Genomic DNA, 22,226 nt, shown 5'->3' on the forward strand with positions numbered 1-22,226 from the left:
ACTGCTTAATTATTTCAGCTCTGTGTTTACGAATGAAAAACCCGGGGGGGGGGGGGGGGGGGTAGGGATGCAGAAAAAAGGCTAAAGGTGATGGATGTATGGTAGACCAAGACCCATTTATGGAGGACTGTTTGTGAGGAGCTCACCAAACTAAAAGTAGACTGAGCGATGGGGCCTGATGGGATACACCCGATGGTGCTTAAGGAACTCGACCTCTTCAATGCTTTGTTAGATACTGGAGTGGTCCCGGTGGACTGGAGAAGGGCGAATGTGGTTCCTTTGCACAAGAGTGGAAGTAAGGAGGAGATTGGGAATTACAGACCTGTCAGTCTGACCTCGGTGGCAAGTAAGCTAATGGAAACACTTCTAAAAGAGGAGGATTGTGAGCTTTCTTGAACTACATGGTTTTCAATAGAAATCAAACAAAATAAAACATGGAAAAGAAAATAAGATACCTTTTTTATTGGACATAACTTAATACATTTCTTGATTAGCTTTCGAAGGTTGTCCTTCTTCGTCAGATCGGAAATAAGCAAATGTGGTAGCTGATAGTATATATATAAGTGAAACATCCAAGCATTTCATTGACAGTAACAGGGTGGGGGTGGGTAGGAGGTATGCATGGGGACATCAAAGCATTTCATTGATAGTCTAACAGGATGGGTGTGGGTAGGTGAGAGGAGGATGATAAACAGAGAAATACAACTTTATGGTTTACTAGTAAAAGTGGCCAGTTTCGGAGAGCAATGAAACGGGTGCTAGCGAGGTTTTGTTGTTTTAGTGATGTTCGGGAGGGGTGAGTGACATATCGACAGCGTGTGGTCCTGTATCCTTGCATTATTGCAGCTCCTCGATGGTGCTTCGTGCATGTGTAAGGTATTGGTGTGTGTCGTTCGGTAGCGTAGCATTGTGGGTGCTGTTTCATTGGACCTCCGTGGCTCCGCCCTCAACATCATGACGTTGTACGCAAGGGCGGGGCAGTCATGGTTCCACTGCGATCTACACCATGACTGAAGTTGGAGTTGAAAAATGTTGCTTCATTAGAACGTTGGTGTTGTGAATTATGTCCGGAAGGGGCGTGGCTAAGGGCGTGAGGGTGAGTGGTGGTGACAGCCTAGGAGGGTGAGTGGTCCTGACAGCCTACCCTAGGAACAGTAGATTCAGTGCTTCACTGAACGTTGGAGTGAGAATTAATTTATATAGATAATGGGCTAGAAAACCCAGGTCCTTGTTAAGTCCTGTCTGTTGGGTGTCAAAATATTCAATCAATCATTCTGACTTCAAAGGTCTTACGTTCCTGTATTGTTTTAAAGTTACCTTTCAGGATTCTTACTATGAAATCACTGGTACAGTGTTCCGGTCTTGTAAAGTGCTGGCCCACAGGGGTGGGAACCTGACTGGCACTGGCTTTCTTCATGTGATGTCTAATGTAGATTAAATCTTGTCTTAAGCATCTGGCCTGTTTCTCCAATACAGCATCCTTCATTACATTTTTTACACTGAATGATATATACCACATTGGAAGATGAGCATGTGAAAGATTCCTTTATGTTGAATATTTTTCCTTTGTGAATGACTGTGGGGTCCTGTGAAATGTAAAAAAATCTAACGAAGGATGCTATATTGGAGAAACAGGCCAGATGCCATTATAAACCATAAAGTTGTATTTCTCTGTTTATCATCCTCCTCTCACCTACCCACACCCATCCTGTTAGACTATCAATGAAATGCTTTGATGTCCCCATGCATACCTCCTACCCACCCCCACCCTCCCACCCTGTCAGACTGTCAAAGTAATGCTTGGATGTTTCACTTATATATACACTGCTACCACATTTGCTTATTTCCGATCTGACGAAGAAGGGCAACCTTCGAAAGCATCAAGAAATGTATTAAGTTATGTCCAATAAAAAAAAGGTATCATCTTATTTTCTTTTCCATGTTTTATTTTGTTTGATTTCTACTGATAGCCTTTAAGAGTGGACTAACACGGCTACCACACCTCTTGAACTACATGGAATGCGGGACCCGAGGCAGCATGGCTTCACTAGTGGCAGGTCATGTCAGATGAATGAGACTGTCTTCGACTGGGTGACGAAACAGTTGGATGTGGGAGGGGCGCTTGATGTGGTATACTTTGATTTCAGCAAAGCCTTTGACACGGTTCCGCACAGGCAACTGATAAATTGAGTGCCCTCGGTATGGGACCTAGAGTAACGGACTGGGTTAAAAATTGGTTGACTGGTGACAGATTCCTGGCTACGGAGCTGGAGCAATGGCTAAAGAGAGAATTTGCCCTCTCAGACAGCATGGGCCCGCTGTGCTTAGAGCGGGCTCATCGAGTGGGCCGACTACAAGATGGCCGCCAGTCACCGCGTGTAGTCCTCATAAAAGTGCACAATTATATCCACAAGGACGAAATCCTAAGGGGGTATCGTCAGAAGAGAGAAACGACAAAATGTGAAGGGAAGCTAATACGAATTTTCCAGGATTATTCATCTGGTTTACAAGATAAAAGAAAAAAATTTAATCCAGCGTGTCAGCGACTGCATGCTCTGCAAGTTAAATTTATGCTCCTTTACCCTGCAATTTTGAAAATTAAAAATGGCAATGGTTGGCAGGTTTTCTCCAGCGCTGCAGAAGCTGATGCCTATGTAAAAATATTGGACAGTGATCAGCTAAATGCGGGAGGCACAGCCGCAGACACTTGAAAGACTGGGACTCAAAGAGTGTGAGGGGCTAATACACTAATGTCTGTAACAGGTATTTGAGCTTTTGCATGTATAACCTTATGTATGGGCTTGAGTTCGGCATTTCTTGTTTGTATGTGAGGGGGGGGCCCTTTAGCATGGAAGTGACCCATTCCCGCTGCAAATGACGGGAACGACTTGTTTAGGCAGGGTAGGGGGGGCCAGAAGGGTGGTAAGGGAAAGGAGGGGGTGGAAAATAGCTTCAGGAATTTGGGCAGCTTACAGTTGGATTGCAGCTGGAGCCTGTACCCGCTATGTAGAGATTTGATTTCCCCGGGGAGAAGGGCTGGGCTCCTTGGGGAGGATAAATGGTGTAACGTGGACAAGCCTGGATATAGCGGGAAACTCTGGTAGAGCACGTGCGCGCTTGATGTCTTGGAATGTGTCGGGAATTTCATCCCAGATTAAGCGGGCCAAGATATTGGCGCAACTGAAACGGCACAAAGTTTCTATTGCCTGTCTTCAGGAGACGAAACTGACTGATCAGGAGCATGAAAAACTCAAGCGTCAATGGGTGGGTGACTGTTTTTATTCTTCTTCGGGAGCCAAAAGAGGTGGGAGTAGTGATTCTGATTAGGAGGGGGCTGCTCTGTGATCCCAGGTTGATATACAAAGACCAAGAGGGCAGGGTGATTCTTCTGCAGCTAACTTTATCGGGGCAAAAAATGTATTTATGTGCTGTGTATGGCCCAAACTCCCACTCTTCTGTGTTTTTCAGATCCTCGATATCCCTGGGTCTGCGATACTCAGACGCCCCATGGGTGTGGGCCGGGGACTTCAATCAGGTCATGGACCCGGGGGTGGATAGGACTGCGGGAAAACAACAGAGTTAGGCACAGGGGGGAGGGGCACTCCAATCCTTGTGTCGTTCCTTAGATCTGATTGACCCCTGGAGGCTGCTTCACCCATCAGAAATTGATTACACTCACCAATCTAGAGTACATCAATCGTGGTCGAGATTGGACTATATTCTGATGCACCACTCGTTATTTACTAAAGTCACACAGGCCGAGTTAGGCCCCATGGAGGTTACTGACCACTCGTTGATTTGGGTAGATATGAGGTTCTCAACGGGTATAGGGGGTTCTGCCTGGAGATTCCCATCCTTTTTGTACCAAGATCAAAAATTTAAAGAATATATTGTAACCCAATGGGAGCAATATGTAGAATTTAACTTAGAGTCATGCGAGTCCCCATTAGTTTTCTGGGAAGCATCGAAGGCAGTACTGAGGGGGGCTACTATAGCGTATATGAGCGCCAGAACTAAAACTCTCAGCGGGTATAGTTCACTTAGAACACCAGTTACACCAGGCAAAAAAAGGGTATTTACAGAGACCCTCATTGGAAGCCCGCGATCTTTGGTCTTCCACGAAGGTAGCCTTAGACTCCCTAATTCATGAAAAGACTCAGAAAAGTTTTACAGCACGAGGGTTTAATTTTCACAGATATGGGAATAGACCGGGTAGGTTACTGGCCCAGATGGTGAGAGTCCGGGGGCGCAGAAAATTGATTACATCAGTGATATCCTCTAAAGGGGTTAGAATTAGTACCACGGAGAGGATTGTAAAAGAATTTCACTCATACTTTTCCAATCTATACTCTGGGAAGGGGACGTAACAGATATGTCAGTGGAAGACTATTTGAGGGATGCTGGGCTCCCCCAGCTTTCTCTATCTGCGAGGGAGGCGCTTTCAAAACCGCTACAGGCCCAGGAAGTGCAGAGGGTGTTAAGATCTTTACCACTGGGGTCGGCGCCGGGCCCCGACGGGTTCTCGGCAGAGTACTACAAGACTCTTCTGCCACAGTTTATCGGCCCTCTAATTGAGTATTTTGAGGTGGTGATAGAGCAGGGGGGTCTCCCCCGGGGAGGGAATGAGGCATTAGTGACTTTAATTCCAAAGCCGGGCAAACCCGGGGATAGGGTGGAGTCGTACCGCCCTATCTCCCTTATTAATATGGACCTTAAGATGCTGGCTCGGCTCTTGGCGGTTCGTCTCTCACCCTTTATGGGTACGTTGATTGGTGCTCACCAGGTAGGATTTATGAAAAACCGGAACTCAGTTCTTAATGTACGGAAAGTACTTCTGACCATTGCATATTGCCAAGCAAGGGACCGGGACCTCTTACTGGTTAGTTTAGATGCAGAGAAGGCGTTTGATAAAGTACAATGGAGGTACCTATTCCAAGTATTAGAGTACATAGGTATGGGGGGATGGTTTTTAGACGCTGTAAAGATACTCTATAGAGACCCAGTAGCCAGAATTTTAGTCAATGACTAAATCCCTTCCGATTCAAATTAAAGCAGGAACGAGACAGGGGTGTCCCCTTTCTCCCTTTTTATTTCTGTTATATTTGGAGCCCTTATTAAGGACCATTGAGGTCGACCCAGATATTGCGGGTGTCCAATTACCAACTCACTCGGTAAAAGTTTTGTCCTTTGCGGACGACATATTCTTGACCTTGACTGATCCTCACAATTCTTTAGAGTCTTGGCAGCTATAGATGAGTTTGGGCTACATTCTGGACTAACGTTGAATTTAAAAAAATCCGTTGCTTTGTCTTCCACGGAGAGGATACGTGGGGACTGGGGAGACTCCTTTCCACTTCAGTGGGTGCAAGAGGAGGTGACGTATCTGGGAGTGAGGATCCCAATTGACCTTGGCTCTCTATATGAGCAGAACATGGTACACTTAAAAAGGAGGGTGGCACAATCGTTGTTGAATTGGCAGGATTTGCCCATTTCTTTGATGGGCAGGGTAGCACTCTATAATATGGTCTTGTTCCCTGTATGGATTTATGCTTACCAAACCTTGCCCATGTTCCTGACCTCAAAAGATGATAAATGGCTGAGGACAAAGTTAAATGCGTTTTTGTGGCAGGGAAAAAGGGCACGCATGACAATCAACAGGGCAATTCTGCCAAAAGCACAGGGTGGGTTGGGATTGATGGACCTACGTATGTTCTCGGTGGCTAGTGGTATGCGCCACATTTCAGATTGGTTCCGCACCACTGAGCATTTTTCCCTCACGGCTGCTGAGACGAGTTGGTTTGAACCTTTGCATTTTTCCAGCTGGCTTCATCAGGCGAGGGGGCGGGGCCCTGATTTGGGTATGGCTTCTGCTATACTCAATCCCTTGCGACAGACGTGGAGGTGGCTCTGTAAGTTCTTTACCTTGAATAAATCAGTGTCCCCATTGCTGTCTATAAGAGGTAATCCAGAGTTTCCGGTGGGAGACTCCTCTAGGACTTTTAGAGACTGGAGGTCTAAGGGCGTTACTTATTTGAGTCATGTGGTGTCCGAACAGGGAGGGATGAAAACTCTGTCTGATATCAGTGGAGAATTCCACCTGGGAAAGAGGGATCCTTTTGCATTTATACAGTTAAGCCACTATGTTAACTCATTACCTAAGAAAGATTTATCTGTAACAGTTTGGGAGTGTTTAAATTCAATGTTTGCTCTTGAGGCACAGGGAAAGATCCCGCTGAAGTACTTTCATTCCCTTTTAAGAGAGCATTTACAGTCCACAGACTTCACCCGGATGGCACAACAATGGACTAAAGAACTGGCCTTCTCGGTGAGCCCGGAGAGTATCAAAAATACATTGATAGGTACATACAAACTGACAGAAAATGCTTGCTGGTGGGAATTACAATATAAGTTCCTGTTTCATCTTCATGTGTCACCAAGAAGAGCGTTCCGAGCCACCCTGCAAGATTCAGATGTATGCCCTAAATGTGGGAAAAACAATGCAAACCTGGGCCACATGTTTTGGAACTGTCTATGTATTCAGAAGTTTTGGAAGCTATTAGCGCTGTAAGTTTCCTCGATGTGGGGCATAAGGTGGTGCATTTCTCCAGGTCAGTTGTTTGGTGACTACAACACGCGGGGAGCAGCCAGGTCAGGTTCTAGAGTGTTTCTGCATAAAGCTGTGTTGATGGCAAAAAAACTAATTTTACAACTGTGGTTGACTCCAGACACTCCAACAGTATCACATTGGCGTTCGGCGATGATTTACATGTGTTCATTTGAACGTAGCGGAATTACCGATCTTGCAGGGCCCAGGGGAGACAAATTCTGTTCTGCCTGGGCACCGTTTTGGGACACTTTTACTCCAGTGGCTCGTAGTAGAGTGTTAAATTCCTGAAGTTAGGGGGGATGGGCGAAAATGTTATAAAATGTTTACTATTGTTGTTGGAACTGAATAAGGATATGTTTGGTATGGTATTCATTGCCTGATATGACATAGTAATATCCTGTTTTGTGCATCATTTGTAATAAACATGAGTTAAAAAAAAAAATTGGTTGACTGGTAGGAGACAGAGGGTAGTTGTAAATGGAGCTTGCTCTGAAGAAAAGGATGTTGTCAGTGGAGTACCGCAGGGACCATTCCTAGGGCTGAATCTTTTTAACGTCTTTGTGAGCAATATTGCGGAGGGGCTGTCTGGTAAGGTGTGTCTCTTTGCAGATGATACTAAACTCTGCAACAGGGTGGACACCCTGGAGGGTGTAAATGACATGAGAAAGGACCTAGCGAAGCTGGAGGAATGGACCGATATTTTGCAACTAAGGTTTAATCCCAAAAAATGCAGGGTCATGTACTTGGCTCGCAAAACTCCAAGGGAACAGTACAGTATAGGGGGTGAAGGAAGAGCGGGACTTGGGGGTGATTGTGTCTGATGACCTTAAAGCTTTCAAACAGGTAGAAAAAGTGACAGCCAAAGCCAGAAGGATGCTTGGGTGCATAAAGAGGCATGACCAGCAGGAAAAAGGAGGTGATAGTACCGTTGTATAAGTCTCTGGTGAGGCCCCATTTGGAGTACTGCGTGCAGTTCTGGAGACCGCACCTATGGAAAGATATAAACAGGATGGAGTCTGTCCAAAGGGCGGCTACGAAATTAGTAAGCGGTCTTGAATACAAAAATTATAGGGACAGGCTTATGAACCTCAACATATATACACTGGAAGAGAGGAGACATGATAGAAATGTTTAAATATCTCAAGGGCATATATGTACAGGAAGAGAGCCTTTTTCAAATGAAGGAGAGCTCTGGAATGAGGGGGCATATGACAAAGTTAAGAGGGACTAGACTTAGGAGTAACCTAAGTAAGTGCGTGGAATGGCCTCCTGGTGGAGGTGGTGGAGTCTAGGACTGTTCCAGAATTTAAAAAGGCATGGGATAAGCATGTGGGATTGCTTAAGAACAGGTAGAATTGGGGGTTACAGAGGATGGGCAGACTGGATGGGTCATTTGGCCTTTATCTGCCGTCATGTTTCTATGTGACACTCAATGCAAAAGACTGGATAGCAGCCCTCTCGCTGCTGGACTGCTGACTCCATCTTAGTGTTTGAGTTTTTCAGTAATTTAAAACTTGCTACAGTATTAAGGATAATAGCCTATTAGCAGTTTTAGCTATAGGATTTTTTTCTTACTTCACCAGGGTGATGCTCTTCTCTAAGGTAGCACATATTGGCCTTCTCTATTTGCCTCTGGTTCCCTTAGCTTCTCCAAGCCTGCTACTCTAGCCTCAAGAGAACAGACTTATTCTCTGAGAACTAGGAGCTCCTTGCATTGAGCACATACATATAAATATCTTGCCAACTGGGAGATAATCATACATGTGACACGCAATGCATAGCACTGCATCTTATTATGGAGTTGCTTAATTGAAACTTAAGGTACTATAAAGAGCCATAAGATTATATGGTATAGTGTGTGACTTTAGGGTTTGCTTCTCAGAAAGTAATTGTGATTAGAAGTCTAATGAAAACTCCCCTATTATCCCAATTAGAATAACTGACTTAGTTAAGATTATAAACGAAGAGATGTGCTAGGGGTGGGTATGGAAACTGAACTTCAACTTGTTGTGCCTTCTAGAGGCTGTTAAATGCTGTAGGTTGTAGCAGAAAGTTCCAAGTGTTGAAACTATGGGGAGAAGAGTTTTATACTATGGATACCAGTTAATAAAGTTTAAACTGTATCAATAAACCTACAATTCCTCTTTTATCCTAGTCAGAGTGATGTGGTAGCCGTGTTAGTCCACTATTAAAAGGTAATAAATAGAAAAGAAAATTAGTCAAACTTAAATACATTTTTTGATTAGCTTTTGAAGGTAACCTTTCAGATGTGAAGGGTTACCTTCAAAAGCTAATCAAAAGATGTATTGTTAGTCCAATAAAAAAAACAAACTAAGTATCTTGTTATTTTCTTTTCTATGTTTTGTTTTATTTCTATTCTAGTCAGAGTCACAGTTTGAAGTTAGTTACTCTCCTTGAGTTTTATTAAGATTACCAGTTTATCACTTACAGTTAAGCAGCGTGTTTTTTCTAGCAAAAAAAGGTGCCAGTACTCAAATGCCAGGCCACCCTTCAGGGGTGGGGTGATTACTGAGGGACCCACCCCACAATAGCCAGGCCTCCTGCAATCAGTCACAGAATCTATGGCAAGGCAGAATTGGTGTGTAGAGCCTGAGCTCTTTCATTAAAACCTGGGGTCCATGGGTCAATTTTAGCAGACAATGGAAAAGGTGCCGGTACTCAGTACCCCCAAGTACCCCCTCAAAAAAAGCCCTGCAGTTAACTGACAAAGGAACTGATAATCCTATCTGCACCCTGCAGTGGAATCATGAGCAAGAACTGTATGTGACCCATGCCATCCTCAGTGGTAGGACTGCTAACGAAGTGAAGCGCTGGAGGGACAATTGTAAATACTTTTGCTAAAGCTACTGTTTGCTACATGTTTATTGCCTTTGTCACCATTACAAATTACTTAATGACTTTTTTTAAAACTCACTTATAAACATCGGTTCAGAGCAACATTATCTAGAGTCGGCTGATTTTTTTGGAGTAGATTTATACAACAGCATGAACTGTTTATTTGGCTTTGTGGATTTATCCAGCCCCATTTTTTGTCCCAATAATCAAATTAGGTTGTGTACCCACTTCCTACTCTAGAACATGCTCTAGGCAACTGCCTAGGCAAACACCAACCTGGGGTTACATGAGCAGCATTGAAGCACTGGATTTATAGTATGTAATTTGCTAGCTCTTTGAAGGGTACAGCTTTGTGTAGATCCTTTCAAAAGAACTCAGGACAAGTACCATTTGCCATTCACTACTATCACTTCTTCCATTTTCTGTGAACTACTGGTAAGGTAGATAAAAACAAAACCAATGCAACCCCCCTTCACTATCAAAAAAAATAGGGGGGTTGGTTTTTGAACTACCTGTTTCCTCAGCTATCCACGCTTTATGCATCAAAAATAATATGCAGTTTTCTCGTCATATGGATTGTGAATTAACAGGTATGGGCCCTTTCTGAATTAGGAAGATGCAGTTGAACAGTGGGTACAAGACAGGCCAAATAGAGGGGGTGGGGAGTATTAATGATGGCATACTGGCACCATGATTTAGCAAAAATAGTATAACCCAGAACATTAAGCCAAGAAATCAAACTAACTGTAAGGGAGAGGAAATGATTGTACTCTTTTAGTTGGTATGGGTGGGCAGACCTGATAATCCATATAGTTTTGTATCTGCCATACAAATTATAGCAAAGAAATGGAGAAAATGATATGACCTTTTAAAAAGATTATATTTTTATTGCAGCTTTCATTTAACAATTTTTCTAAGTATGGGTTTCATTTGGGTGTCAGATGAAATAGAAGAGTTGTGTTTGACCTGGGAAAAACAATGGATTGCCAACCTCCAACTTAAAGGAACATTCAAACTGGAATTGCACTGCTGCTTTACCACCTTCATTGTTCATGCAGTAACAGAACTGGCTTATTTTGTGTTAGGCTTGGTTTAATCCCTTTCTTCTTTTGGCAAAATAAATTTCAAATAAAAGTTAATTCACTGTGTGCTGGTTACAGATTCTGCATGATTCATGTACCCTATTGGGTAGGACCTAGAGAAAAATGCAAGTTAAACTGGAAATATCTGACTTGTCAATGCTTCATGAAGATAAACATATTTGAAGGCCCCTGGTAAAATTTGATCTATGACAAAACTATACCACATTTAGTAAACCTACAGTCTTGACACAAGCCCCCAGGTAAAGCAGATGAAGTCACACATTGAGCAATACCAGACCATGGCTCAGATCTGAAAGAATCTGAGGCTATGACAAAGATGTACCAGACAAAGTAAGACCACCAATCTCTCTATATAAAACGCACCTCCAACGTTCGAATGAAGCCTCTGTTAGCCAAAAGTGAAGGGGGTGAGATCGCATTGTGTCTGCCCCGCCCACGCGTCAAACGTGATGACGTCGAGGGCAGAGCAATGACACTCAACCAATTGCAACGCTCGGCAGCGAAGCGTCAGGGAAGGAGGCGGCGCTCTCAACGTCTAGCCTTCCCTTCGCTGTGTTCCGCCTTCTTCTGACGTCAAGGATGACGTCAGAAGAAGGCGGAACACAGCGAAGGAAAACCTAGACGTCGGGAGCACCGCCTCCTTCCCTGACGCTTCGCTGCCGGAACCGCCACGGAGGTACATTTAAAAACAAGAAAAAAAAAAAAAACCATGTTGGGGGGAGCGAAGAGGGTGGCCACAAAAGAAAAACAATGGGAGCGGGAGGGCAGGGGAGAAACGACACCATGGATGCGAAGGGGGGGGGGGGGAGAAGAGGGCGGCCCAGGCTGGGAGTGGGACATGGGAGAGAGAGGAGCATGGATGCAAGGGGGGGTCATGGAAGGGAGACAGGGGACTTGCTGGAAAAGGATGAATGGAGGCGGCAGGGGACAGAGGGCAATTGCTGGAAATGGATGAATGGAGGGGGCAGGGGACAGAGGAGCATGGATGGGCATGGATTGGGAGGGCAGGACTCAGGGAGAGAGGGAAATTGCTGGATAGGGATGAATAGAGGGGCCAGATGGGCATGGATGGATATGGATTGCAGGGCAGGCCTCAGGGAGACAGCGCAATTGCTGGATAGGGAAAAATGGAGGGGCCAGGTGACAGATGAGCATGGATGGGCATGGATTGGAAGGGCAGGACTCAGGGAGACGGGAATTGCTGAATAGGGATGAATGGAGGGGACAGATGGGCATGGATGGATATGGATTGCAGGGCAGGCCTCAGGCACAGAGGGGAAATGCTGGATAGGGAAAAATGGAGGGGCCAGGTGACAGATGAGCATGGATGGGCATGGATTCGAAGGGCAGGACTCAGGGAGAGGGGAATTGCTGGATAGGGATGAATGGAGGGCACAGATGGGCATGGATGCATATGGATTGCAGGGCAGGCCTCAGGCAGAGAGGGGAATTGCTGGATAGGGATGAATGGAGGGGCCAGGTGAAAGAGGAGCATGGATTGGAAGGGCAGGACTCAGGGAGAGGGGAATTGCTGGATAGGGATGAATGGAGGGGACAGATGGCCATGGATGGATATGGATTGCAGGGCAGGCCTCAGGCAGAGAGGGGAAATGCTGGATAGGGAAAAATGGAGGGGCCAGGTGACAAAGGAGCATGGATGGGCATGGATTGGAAGGGCAGGACTCAGGGAGAGGGGAATTGCTGGATAGGGATGAATGGAGGGGACAGATGGCCATGGATGCATATGGATTGCAGGGCAGGCCTCAGGGAGACAGCGGAATTGCTGGATAGGGATGAATGGAGGGGCCAGGTGACCGAGGAGCATGGATTGGACTCACACTTTCACTCTGACTCTCAAACACTCACTCTCACATACACTCTCCCAAACACACACAATCCGAGGAAAACCTTGCTAGCGCCCGTTTCATGTGTGTCAGAAACGGGCCTTTTTTACTAGTATAGGATATAGCAGCTTATGATAGAGGAAAAGTCAAGACAAAACACGCAGGAAAGCTAAAAACAAACATTTCTTACCTTGCTCAGGTTTTTCAAGAGTCTCTTTATTTTTCTGGCTTCTCTGCTGTGATAAGGACATCAGCAAGTGTTCCACATCTCCCAAATCTGCAAAGGCTGTATTATAACACCAGGGAAAAAAAAAAAGTTCCACATTGGAGTAGATAAAGCAGAAGTACATTTTATCCCTGGGTCTTACAATTAGCAAGTACAGAAAAAGAGTAAGCAAGAAGACTGAAGAATTAAAAATCTTGAAAATTAAGCTTTATAACAAATATTCCACACAAGAGCATTCAGCGACAATACTATAAGCAGTAGATAACAGACTTTTCTTGTGCAAGGCTTCCCAAATCTGTCCTGACCACACCGTTGTCAGTCAGGTTTCTGTATGAAATCTACTGGGTTTGACGTGTGTGTGTATATCCACCATGAATATATGCAAGCAATAACCTAATAATCTGACCAATAGTGGGGTGCTCAGAACAAGTTTTTTGCTAGTTGTACTCTTATGAGATGACAGCCTTGGGGAAGTTTGATATAGGACCCTGTAGGGTACACTAATCCTACCATTTCTGGTAGGTGAAGTTGTATTCAGTATCCTGGATTTTTGATGAGAGGGGTAAGAAGAAAATCAAAGTCCTTATAGCTAGCCTTTTGAAAAAGCATACAATCTCTACTGCCTGCTAGATCTAACAAAAGGCCAGAATTTAAGTCTTCGTAACACATGAAAGCACTTTATAAAATGGACACTTCCATTTCTAGGCATTTTACAAGTAACTATTTGTACAGAATATTCACCAACACTTTTATATACAACTCAACAGTTTTAGGCTTGTTTTTGTCCTTCTGTTGCTTGGCTATCCATATGTTTACTTATAACCCTATGATACCCTGGGGTTTTTTTTTTTGAACTATAAACTGCTCAGATGTCTTCATTTATGTTATATCAAAAACATGAGAGACAATGGAAGTTGATGAATTGGGCAGGAGCAGTTGCAAGTAATTCTGGTAGAGAACCATGTGTTTTTCCCCATCAGGTGAGAAAGACTAACTCCCTAAAAACCTCAAGAGTTTACACCATAATATAGCCCTATCAGATATAGACACTAACCTTATACAAGACATTAAATCTCTTAAAACATATGAGGCTGCAAGGGAGTCCTTTGTGTCCAGCATTAGTCATCTATTCTCCAAGAAAAGGTGCAATACATCTCATTATACTCCAGCAAGAGCACTGTGACAAAGCTGGACCTTCTCTACTAGAAATTGTACAGTCTTCTCTTGCATTTATAGCAAAGCCCCAAGCTGTCTTGACAAAAAGATTGCACATGACAGCAGCAACCTTGACTATGGAGCAAAATCAAAAATCTACAACACAAGCCCAGTAGTTTAGCAACGATGTATACTGCCTCGCATGTGGGAAACCAGAGTTCAATTCCTAAATTAAGTCTTCCATTTCCCAGTCTGGCCAGGTATACTGTGGAAGCAGCATTCTCAGCCCCTGAGATGGAAAGCAACCTGGCCATTGAAAAGTGTGGCACTTAGTGGCTGAACTTGGAGCCAAGGATTTTAGGATTCTGGAAGAACACTTGTGCCTGACCCTTAAGCCATTGCATTTCACAGCAATAACTGGAAAGCATTGGGTGAATAATATGGATGAGGGACAAAACCAGATGAAAATTAAGCCAAAAAAAAAAATTCCACTGAAGCTTAATGCTACCTATGGCCACATATGGTAGTTGCACGTGTGGAAGTAGGTACAACAGAACAATAAAGAAAAAGCTTATGTTTCCACTATTGGAAAGTTTAGCAATCAAGAGTAGGATTCTAAATACTAAGCATCTTTTACAGAAGGTAGAGTCTCGGGTCACAGCTTGTCAAACAGCTATTTCACCAGTTACTAAAGACAGCTTACAAAGTAACACAGTAAATGACACCAGATACAGACCTAACAGTCCATCCAGTCTGTCCAACAGTCACCACTAAAACAACAATGAATGTGATAAAATACTTGATCATTGTCCCTTTTGCATTTCTGGTACATAGACCATAGAAATCTGCCTGGCCCGGTCCTTAGGTTCCAACTACTGAAGCTGTTGTCAAAACCCACTCTGGCCTATCCAAATCCATCTTGTCATTTGCAAGACAGACCATAAAACTCTACCCAGCATTGTTCTCTCATTCCAAGTTACTGAAGTTTCCATCAAAGCCCTCTACAGTCCATCCTTAACCAGATTGTCTGCCATATACAGGACCAAGACCGTACAAGCTTGCCCAACACCAGCATTAGATCTTCACAACCAGAGTTGCCATCTAAGCACAACACGCAAACATATACAACCATTTAAATTTGGGGGTTTTTTTCATACCACATTCATTTCCTAATTAGAGATCCTCAGTGTTCATTCCACACCTTTTTGAATTCAGTCACAGTTTTTTTTTCTCCACCACCTCCCTCAGGAGGGCATTCCAAGCATCATCAGTCACCCTTTCTGTGAAAAAGAACTTTCTGGCATTACTCCTAAGTCTATTACTCCACAACTTCAATTCATATCCTCTAGTTATACCATTTTCCCTCCTCTGGAAAATATTTGTTTTTATATCTTTCCAGTATTTAAATGTCTATCTCCCACCCCTCCTGTCCTCTAGGAAATACATGCTCAAGTATTCAAGTTTCTTCTCATGTGCCTTTTGGTGCAAGCTCCATACCACTTTTGTCACCTTCCCCTGGACCACTTCAAAAGTCTTTTTACATCCTTAGCAAGATACAGCCTCCAAAACTGAACACAATAGGAGTATTATGGAGCCTCACCAATGACTTGTACAGAGGCATCAACACCACCTTTCTTCTGCTGGTTACATCTCTCTCTATATAGGTTAGCATTCTTCTGGCTAGGGTAACTGCATTGTCACATTCTTTTGTCACCTTTAGATCCTCAGATATTAAATCACCCCAAGGCCCCTCTCTCTGTCTGTGCTTATCCTTTGTTACCCAACAATTACAGACCAGTCTCTAATTTTCCGTTTCTATCCAAAGAAATAGAAACAATAGTGTTCAGACAATTGCAAACTTATGTGGACTCCAAAAATTTGTTACATCCCAGACAAACGGGCTTTAGGAAAGGCCATAGCACAGAACTATTTTGACTTCTCTGTTAAGTGAGATCCATGCAAAATTAGAGCATGGCTATATCGCCTTGGTTGTTTCACTTGACTTGTCTACAGCTTTTGATTTAATTAATCATAAACTACTTCTTGACAGATTAAGGGAGACCGGCATTTCAGGGACAGTTATGAAATGGTTTATATCCTTTCTTACCGATCAGTCATTTAAAGTAGTTCAGCAGCAATCCTCTTCCATAACATACAATTTATCATGTGGGGTTCCACAGGGATCGGTCTTGTCTCCAATATTGTTCAATTTATATGTTAGTCCCTTGGCACTCCTCATTCAAACAATGGGTATTAGCTCTTACTCATATGCAGACGATTTTCTTCTTATTCATTATGTTAAACCGTCAAATATAGATCTTACACCGCTTCAAAACTGTCTGGATAAAGTGGCAGATTGGTTGACAACAAATCAATTAGTACTAAACCCAGAGAAGACTGTTACATCTTGGATAGTAGGACAAGGCATATGTCCATCAGTGGTACCTATGTTATTTGGCCAGAGCATCCCTACAGTTAAATCCTTTAGATATCTTGGGGTCATAATTGATTTTGCACTGACCTTTGATGAACAAATATCTGACGTAGTGAAAAAAAATCTTTCTACTACTACTTAACATTTCTAGAGCGCTACTAGGGTTACACAGCGCTGTACAGTTTAACAAAGAAGGACAGTCCCTGCTCAAAGGAGCTTACAATCTAAAGGACGAAATGTCAAGTTGGGGCAGTCTAGATTTCTTGAATAGTGGTATAGTGGTTAGGTGCCAAAGGCGACATTGAAGAGGTGGGCTTTGAGCAAGGATTTGAAGATGGACAGGGAGGGGGCCTGGCGTATGGGCTCAGGGAGTTTATTCCAAGCATGGGGTGAGGCGAGGCAGAAAGGGCGGAGTCTGGAGTTGGCGGTGGTGGAGAAGAGTACTGAAAGGAGGGATTTGTCTTGAGAGCGGAGGTTACGGGTAGGAATGTAAGGGGAGATGAGGGTAGAGAGGTAAGGAGGGGCTGCAGATTGGGTGCATTTGTAGGTTAGCAGGAGAAGCTTGAACTGTATGTGGTACCTGATCGGAAGCCAGTGAAGTGACTTGAGGAGAGGGGTGATACGAGTATATCGATCCAGGCGGAAGATAAGACGTGCAGCAGAGTTCTGAACGGATTGAAGGGGAGATAGATGGCTAAGTGGGAGGCCAGTGAGGAGTAGGTTGCAGTAGTCAAGGCGAGAGGTAATGAGAGAGTGGATGAGAGTTCGGGTGGTGTGCTCAGAGAGGAAAAGGCGAATTTTGCTGATGTTATAGAGGAAGAAGCGACCGGTCTTGGCTATCTGCTGGATATGCGCAGAGAAGGAGAGGAAGGAGTCGAAGATGACTCCGAGGTAGCAGGCAGATGAGACGGGGAGGATGAGGGTGTTGTCAACTGAGATACAGAGTGGCGGGAGAGGAGAAGTGGGTTTGGGTGGGAAGACAAGCAGCTCGGTCTTGGCCATGTTCAGTTTCAGGTGGCGGTTGGACATCCAGGCAGCAATATCGGATAGGCAGGCCGATACTTTGTCCTGGGTTTCCGCAGTGATGTCTGGTGTGGAGAGATAATGCTGGGTGTCGTCAGCATAAAGATGATATTGGAAGCCATGGGATGAGATCAGGAAGCCCATCTAAAGAGACTTAGATCAGTTAGAAATTCAATTAGTAAGGATGCTCTTAAAACACTGACATCTGCGTACATTACCTCATGTCTGGATTATTGTAATATCATATATGCAGGAATTACTCAAGCGAATTTGAAACGATTACAGAGAATACAGAATACTGCGGCACGTATGATTTGTAGGGTCCAGAGGGATGACAGAGTAACACCTTATTATACCAACTACATTGGCTGCCAGTTGAAGCAAGAGTTAAGTTTAAATTCTTAGTTTTGACCCATAAGGCTTTTTATACATTAAACCCTGATTACCTGTCAAATTTAACAATTCCTTACACTGCTACACGAACCCTTAGATCACTAACAGATAATAGATTAGTTATTCCTCCTCCCATTAGGGCCAGATGGGAATCTACACAGAGATCAGCCTTTTTTCTATCTATCCCCTTCTCTTTGGAATGGCCTTCCAAAAGAGATCAGATTGGAGAAATCTTATTTTCATTTTCGGAAACTTCTGAAAACCTTCTACTTTATTAAACTTTGTAGAACAGGATTTAGAATAATGGTAACAAGGTTAAAAACGGGTACCTACATTGTATATTAAATCATAACCTATACTGTTTATGTATTATGTAGTTTATATGGGAAAATTAGGTTCTTACCTTGGTAATTTTCTTTCCTTTAGTCATAGCAGATGAAGCCATTACGTAAGGGTTATGTCCATCAACCAGCAAGGGAGATAGAGAGCACTCAAACTTTCACAGTGCCCTCTTGGCCAGCTAGCTCCACTGCCTCTTCAGTATTTGAAGCTTCCAAAGCAGTATGGCAAACTGCAGTGGGAATCACAAGAGCTTTCCTCACAGCAAACGATGGCCCATCACAAGGGCATGAACTCAAAGGAGGGAATGCACATCCTCCTGGAGGGAATAAACTCATCCTCCTTATTGTATAAGTGGAGGGGAACACACGCGCCTCCTGGAGGGAATCACACATCCTCCCAACACACTGGAGGGAATGAACTCATCCTCCTATTTATAGAACTAGAGGGGAACACACGCGCCTCCTGGAGAGAATCAACACATCCTCCCAAAAAAACATGCTGGAGGGAATGAACACATCCTCCTAAATTTAAACTGAACATGAATCCTGAAGATTGTTTTCCAACTTTCTCCCAAGGAAGGAACTTCAGGAAATTAGAACAGAACCTGAAAAACAGATTCACAGCATACAGACAATCATACAGGGAGGGCTCATGGCTTCATCTGCTATGACTAAAGGAAAGAAAATTACCAAGGTAAGAACCTAATTTTCCCTTCCTTGTCATCAAGCAGATGAAGCCATTACGTATGGGATGTAACAAAGCAATCCCTAGATAGGGTGGGAACAAGCCACACCACGCACTAGCACTTGTGCACCAAAACGCGCATCCCTCCTGGCAGCCACATCCAGCCTGTAATGTCGGGCAAAGGAGAGCTGCACTGCATATCTCTTGAAGAGAGAGTGCTCCAGTTTCAGCCCAAGAGGAAGAAATCGCTCTAGTAGAATGTGCCTTAAAGGCTACAGGCGGAACCCTGCCGGCCAGCAGATAAGCTGAAAAGATAGTTTCTTTGAGCCAGCGGGCAATAGTGGCTTTAGACGCTGGAGACCCTCTGCGAGAACCGGATAGCAAAACAAACAGATGATCAGAAGTCCTGAAAGAGTTAGTAACTCGCAGATACTGCAGCAGAGTCCTGCGCACATCCAAAAGGTGCAGCTGCCCAAAAGATTCTGGAAACTCTTCCTCTGAAAAAGAGGGCAAGAAAATGGGCTGGTTTAGGTGAAAGGCTGAAACCACCTTAGGCATAAAGGAAGGCACGGTCCGAACCGTGACTCCGGACTCTGAAAATTGCAGAAATGGGTCTCTACAGGACAGCGCCTGGAGCTCTGACACCCGTCTCGCCGAGGTAATGGCCACCAGAAAAACGGCCTTCAGTGTCAAGTCTTTCTCCGATGCTCGCCGAAGCGGCTCAAAAGGAGATGCCTGCAGGGTTTTCAAAACTAGCCCCAGGTTCCAAGCTGGACAGAGTGCGCGCACTAGAGGTCGGAGCCGAAGCACCCCTCTAAGAAACCGTGCCACATCTGGGTGAGCAGCCAAAGACACGCCTTCCACCTTACCACGAAGGGAGGCCAACGCTGTCACCTGCACCCGCAGAGAATTATAGGCCAAGCCTTTTTGTACACCTTCCTGCAAAAAGTCCAGAATCGGCGAGACAGGAGCCCGCATTGGAACAATAGCTCTGGAAGCACACCAAGACTCAAACAGGCACCAAATCCTGGCATAAGCCACGGAAGTGGACCGCTTGCGGGCTTGCAGGAGAGTGGAAATAACTTTATTGGAATAACCTTTATCCCTCAATTGCGCCCTCTCAATAGCCATGCCGTAAGACCAAAGCGGCCGGCGTCCTCCATGGCTACCGATCCCTGAGTCAACAGGTTCGGTACCAGAGGTAACGGCAGAGGAGCCTCCAGGAGCATCTGTCGGAGGTCTGCATACCAAGGTCTCCTTGGCCAATCCGGGGCGATGAGGACCACTTCTCCTGAGTGCAGCCGAATCCGCAAGAGCAGGCGCCCTATCAAGGGCCATGGGGGAAACAAAGTAGACCCGGAGGCCAGGGTTGAGCCAAGGCATCCAACCCCGCCGAGCGAGGATCTCGCCCGTCTGCTGTAGCAGCACGGGACTTTGGTATTGGCACTTGTCGCCATTAGATCCATTACGGGCTTGCCCCATTTGGCACAGATCTGCAGGAATACTTCGGCTGCCAGATTCCATTCTGCTGGATCGATCTGATGCCTGCTCAGATAATCGGCCTGCACATTGCTCTGACCTGCAATATGAGCTGCCGACAGACACTGAAGATGCAGCTCGGCCCAGTGGCAAATCAGTTCGGCCTGCGCGGCTAGTGCTCTGCACCTTGTTCCGCCTTGTCGATTTATATAGGCCACCGTTGTCGTGTTGTCTGACATCACTCTGACAGCCAATCCTTCCAGGGTCACTTGAAAGGCCAGAAGCGCCTGAAACACCGCTTTCAACTCTAGGCGGTTGATGGACCACTCCGACTCCTCGGGTGTCCATAGACCCTGGGCATGCTTCCCCTTGCAGTGTGCGCCCCAGCCCTTCAGGCTGGCATCTGTTGCCACTAGGCACCAAACGGGGAGCATCAGCGGCATTCCTCGCCACAGCATGCTGTCCGAGAGCCACCAGTCCATGCTGAGACGGGCCGCAGGGAGCCAAGTAAGTCTGCATTGGTAATCCTGAGAAATAGGAGACCATCTCCGGAGTAGGGAATACTGTAGAGGTCTCAGGTGCGCTCTCGCCCAGGGTACCACTTCCATCGTGGCTGTCATCGATCCCAGCAGCTGGACAATGTCCCAAGCTCGCGGGCGGGGCATCCTCAGGAGCAGACGGACCTGATTCTGAAGCTTGCACCGCCTTAGCTCGGGTAGGAACACATAGCCCAAGACTGTGTTGAACCTGGCCCCCAAAAACTCTAGAGATTGTGAAGGGGACAGGTGACTTTTGGCCATATTGACGACCCAGCCTAGAGATTGCAGTACTGAGACCACTCTGGCTGTAGCTTGTAAGCTCTCTGTTGCAGAGTCTGCTCTGATGAGCCAGTCGTCTAGGTACGGGTGAACCCTGATACCTTCTCGCCTGAGAAAAGCAGCTATTACCACCATTACCTTCGAAAAGGTTCGGGGAGCTGTGGCGAGGCCAAAAGGCAAGGCCCTGAACTGGAAATGTTTTCCCAACACCGCAAACCTCAGAAACTTCTGGTGCGGGGGCCAAATCGGTATGTGCAAGTAAGCTTCTTTCAGGTCTAGAGACGTGAGAAACTCTCCTGGCTGAACCGCCGCAATGACGGAGCGCAGGGATTCCATGTGGAAATGCCGCACTCTCAGTTAACTTCTTTTAAGTCCACAATAGGGCGAAAGGACCCACCTTTTCGCGGCACCACAAAGTAGATGGAGTATCGGCCGCAGCCTTGCTCGGCGGGAGGCACCGGGGTCACTGCCCCTAACTGAATCAGACCTTGTAAAGTCTCCTCCACCGCCGCCCGTTTGATGGCAGAACCGCATCGGGACTCCACAAACACGTCTCTTACTGGGGCGTTGAATTCTATTCTGTATCCATCTCTGATCAGGTCCAGAACCCACTGATCTGAGGCAATCTTGGCCCACTCCTCAACAGGGAAAGCCGTCCTCCGATGACAGGCATCGAGGAGAGGGCCGGCGCACCATCATTGAGAGGGTCGCCCCTGAACTCCTGGTCTTGAGCCACCGGCTGCGGAAAGCTTGTCCGAGCGAAAGGAGTTCATCTGCTGACCACGGGCACGTGAAGTGAACCCAGCAGAACGCCCCGGGCAGTACCTTCTAGCTTCACGGAAGCGAGGTCTGTACGAGGAGTGGACCGCCTGGCCCTTAGAGGAAGGCCTCTGCCTATCTTCGGGCAAGCGCTGGGGTTTTGGATCACCCAGGCCTTTCACAATTTTCTCTAACTCCTCACCAAATAGGAGAAGTCCTTGAAAAGGCAACTTCACCAACCTTTGCTTAGAGGCCATGTCCGCTGCCTAGTGTCGTAGCCACAGACGACGGCGAGCCGCCACTGCTACTGCCATTTGTTTAGCCAAAGCTCTGACAAGGTCATAAAGGGCATCAGCCAGAAAGGACAAGGCCACCTCCATCTGCGGAGCCACATCCAAGAAGGGCTCCGCTCCATCTCCGGGCTGAGCCACTGCCTGTTGCAGCCAAGCTAGGCAGGCTCTCACAGCATAACAGCTGCATGCAGACGCCCATACAGTGAGACC

At 45.7% G+C, this 22,226-nt stretch overlaps 1 protein-coding gene across 1 annotated transcript in view; it reads right to left on the bottom strand.

Annotated features, from left to right (window-relative positions):
- Nucleotides 1-22,226, bottom strand: part of LOC115459531 (ovochymase-1-like) — a gene marked incomplete at its 3' end in the record, with an annotated part of 447,639 nt that overhangs the window by 415,284 nt on the left and 10,129 nt on the right. The window contains 1 exon segment of the mRNA XM_030189343.1: nucleotides 12,601-12,696. Coding sequence (XP_030045203.1) covers nucleotides 12,601-12,696 — 96 coding nt within the window.

This window comes from Microcaecilia unicolor, unplaced genomic scaffold (assembly GCF_901765095.1).
Source record: "Microcaecilia unicolor unplaced genomic scaffold, aMicUni1.1, whole genome shotgun sequence".
NCBI lineage: Eukaryota > Metazoa > Chordata > Amphibia > Gymnophiona > Siphonopidae > Microcaecilia > Microcaecilia unicolor.